At 43.8% G+C, this 2,868-nt stretch overlaps 1 protein-coding gene across 1 annotated transcript in view; it reads right to left on the reverse strand.

The window, feature by feature from the left end:
• Itpr2 (inositol 1,4,5-trisphosphate receptor type 2) overlaps positions 1-2,868 on the reverse strand; it is a 421,140-nt gene that overhangs the window by 89,305 nt on the left and 328,967 nt on the right. Inside the window, exon 47 of the mRNA XM_031383897.1 lies at positions 1,698-1,890. Coding sequence (XP_031239757.1) covers positions 1,698-1,890 — 193 coding nt within the window. The remainder of the gene's footprint in view (positions 1-1,697; positions 1,891-2,868) is intronic.

Consider the following 2,868-nt stretch of genomic DNA (forward strand, 5'->3'; position numbering starts at 1 on the left):
ATTGTACCCCTCCTGAGTTCCCAGGCCCTCTGATGACTAGGGATTGTACCCCTCCTGAGTTCCCGGGCCCTCTGATGACTAGGGATTGTACTCCTCCTGATTTCCCTCTAATGACTAGGGATTGTACCCTCCTGAGTTCCCTCTGATGACTAGGGATTGTACCCTCCTGAGTTCCCTCTGATGACTAGGGATTGTACCCCTCCTGAGTTCCTCTCATTTTCCTCCTCTTGGGGTGAATACTCCACAGTGGAAGAGGCTCTGATGGGAATGGCCATTTTGCTGGGCAATCCCATGATTGATCATGAGCTGTAGACATCTTGCTGTCCCCACTCCTTTCTATCTACAAGTCCACAGAATCACTGAGATGATATCCTTGTGGTCAACTGCTTCTAAAACTTAAAATACCATGTCCACTGGGAATTACTTTAAGTTTTATTTTTGGTAAAAAAATAAATAAATAAAATGTCACAAAACACAGATCCTAGAGCTTCAGTTTGTTATTTGATTGATTTTTAATTAATCTGAGTCTATTATTCAATTAATATAGATAAATTAATATTTTTCAAATATCTCAAATAAAAATTTTTGAATATTCCACATACATTAGATACTCAGTTTTTCTGCTGAATTCTATGTGGTAAAATTATAAGGACCAATGGTGTCTTAGGAATCTAAACCTGCATGACATCATCTTATACCCAAAGGAGCCTTTGACCCGCTCCACTCACCTCATGTCTTTTGGTGAACAGTCTAGAAAACTGTATTGTGAAATCCAAGTCACACATGCCTGCCTGCCTGAGGAAGTTTCCAAAAGACAAGAAGGACCTAACTCCAAGAGTTTCTCAATCCTGCCTCAAAGTCTGTTATCTAGAAAACAACTTAAAATGACTTTTAGAAATTTAGCTTATTTTACTGTATGCGCACCAGCGTTTTGCTCCTATCAATGTCTTGCGGACCCTCTGTGCACTTGGTGCCCTGGAGGGCAGAAGAGCGTGAACTTGGGATTATGGATAATTACAAACTGCCCTGTGGCTTTACTTCTAGGCCATCTCCCCAGTCTCATTAAAATAATTTAAAACTTTAACATTAAAAATTATCCCAAACTTAGTGTTCCCAAATACATTGTGATGGTTTTGACCACAGTATTACAGGGCTCTGTCTAGTTACAAGTGTTCAGAAATGTTTTGCTTGCTAGATTTCCAGGGAGAAAGGGAGAGAGGAAGAAAGAATGACTCCCAGGAAAACACTAAGCACTTGAGATGTGGAGTCAGCTATGGGTACAGGATGAATCTGAGGACAGTCTGGGCTGTGAGATCCTGTCTAAATACACACAAAGGACACTGGGTAAGAGGGCTCTGATGCAAGACGTTGCCCCATCCCATGCGCTGACTATTGAAGTCTAGGGGTCAATGCAGTACTTCACACCTGCAACTGCAGCGCAACAGCACAGCTACAACTTCGCAACTTAAAACACATTAAAAAGCTGTCGCTACAGCAGCTGCAGGCCATCTGGTTGACCAGGAGTTTCTATGTCCACCAAGCTGAAGAAGGCTTGGCTCCAGAGACAACAGGGGCACTCTCCAGCCTACAGGTGATTTCAGGGATGTTAAACTGACAAAAAAAATTCAATTAATTATTTAGATAAATTGGGCCCGTGACCCTGCCCCTCCCCTCCCCTTCCCCACATTTCCACTCACTTCTGATCTTCTTTTGCCATTTCATCTCATTGTAGAGATCTTCCGTTTGCTGGAAGAAGTCGTTCACTTTGCTTCCTTGCTCATCCCTCTCCGTTGTGTTGAACACTCGGTACTTGGATTCCCGCGTGAGGAATTCGCAGATATTGGGGACAGGGAACACAATCTGCTCCATTGTCCGGTCGTGCCGCACAATCTGGAAACGATTGGTGCTCGGTTTCAGCCTTTTTGCACACCTCAGTCTCAGACTCGGTTTTTAACTTCCCTTTTCTTAATTAATAAATTTTGTTCTTTGACAATTTCATGCATGCATATAATACATTTTGGTTACTCCCACCTCCATCGCCATTCTCACTCCCACCTCCACCTCTGCTCCAGACATCTGGCTTTTTTTTTCTGGTATGTTCCCCCATCCACTTACACAAAGATTTTAACTAGAGCCCTCTGTGTGATTTCCGGTTTGGAACAATACCCGGCGGACTCACTAGCAGATACACAGCTGGATCCTACCTGTCTCTAATTTTTAGTTTTGGGATACGTTTCCTAGTTAGCTCTAGTTGTCAACTTGGCAAAGCCTCTGATGAGGAACCCCTCAATCTGACTGGCCTGTGGGCACCTTGATTATTATTAACTGATGCAGGAAGGTCAAGCCCAGCATGAGGCATCATCCTTAGGCATGTGGTCCTGGTATGTAAGAAAGCTGGCTAAGAGTAAGCATGGAGCCAGTTCTTTCATGCTCCTAGCTCAGGTTCCTGCCTTAATGTCTCCCAGTGACACACTATGATGTATAGAGATGAAGCCAAGTAAAACCTTTCCTTCCCGGGCTGCTTGGCAAGAGTGCTTAATCACAGCAGCAGACATGAAACTAGGACAATGAGCTCAGGAATGATATTTTATGTAGCCAAGTATGATACATACAAGTATGTAGCCGACGAGGTGACCTTGACCTCAGTACTTAAGAATCTGTGCCCAGTTCTTCCTGACAGGGGCTTCCGGGTACCAAGTGAAACCCTGAGCATTGGGTGTCTTGAGTTCTATACAGAGGTACTTTAATCATCAAAGTGTTCTCCTTCCTTCAGCTTGGTGTTTTGAATGAGAAATGTTCCTTGTGGGTTTATGGATTTGAAATTTGGTCTCTAGTTAGTGACGCAGTTTGCGGGGGGGGGGGGGGGGG

Source organism: Mastomys coucha, unplaced genomic scaffold (assembly GCF_008632895.1).
Source record: "Mastomys coucha isolate ucsf_1 unplaced genomic scaffold, UCSF_Mcou_1 pScaffold20, whole genome shotgun sequence".
NCBI classification, from domain to species: Eukaryota; Metazoa; Chordata; class Mammalia; order Rodentia; family Muridae; genus Mastomys; species Mastomys coucha.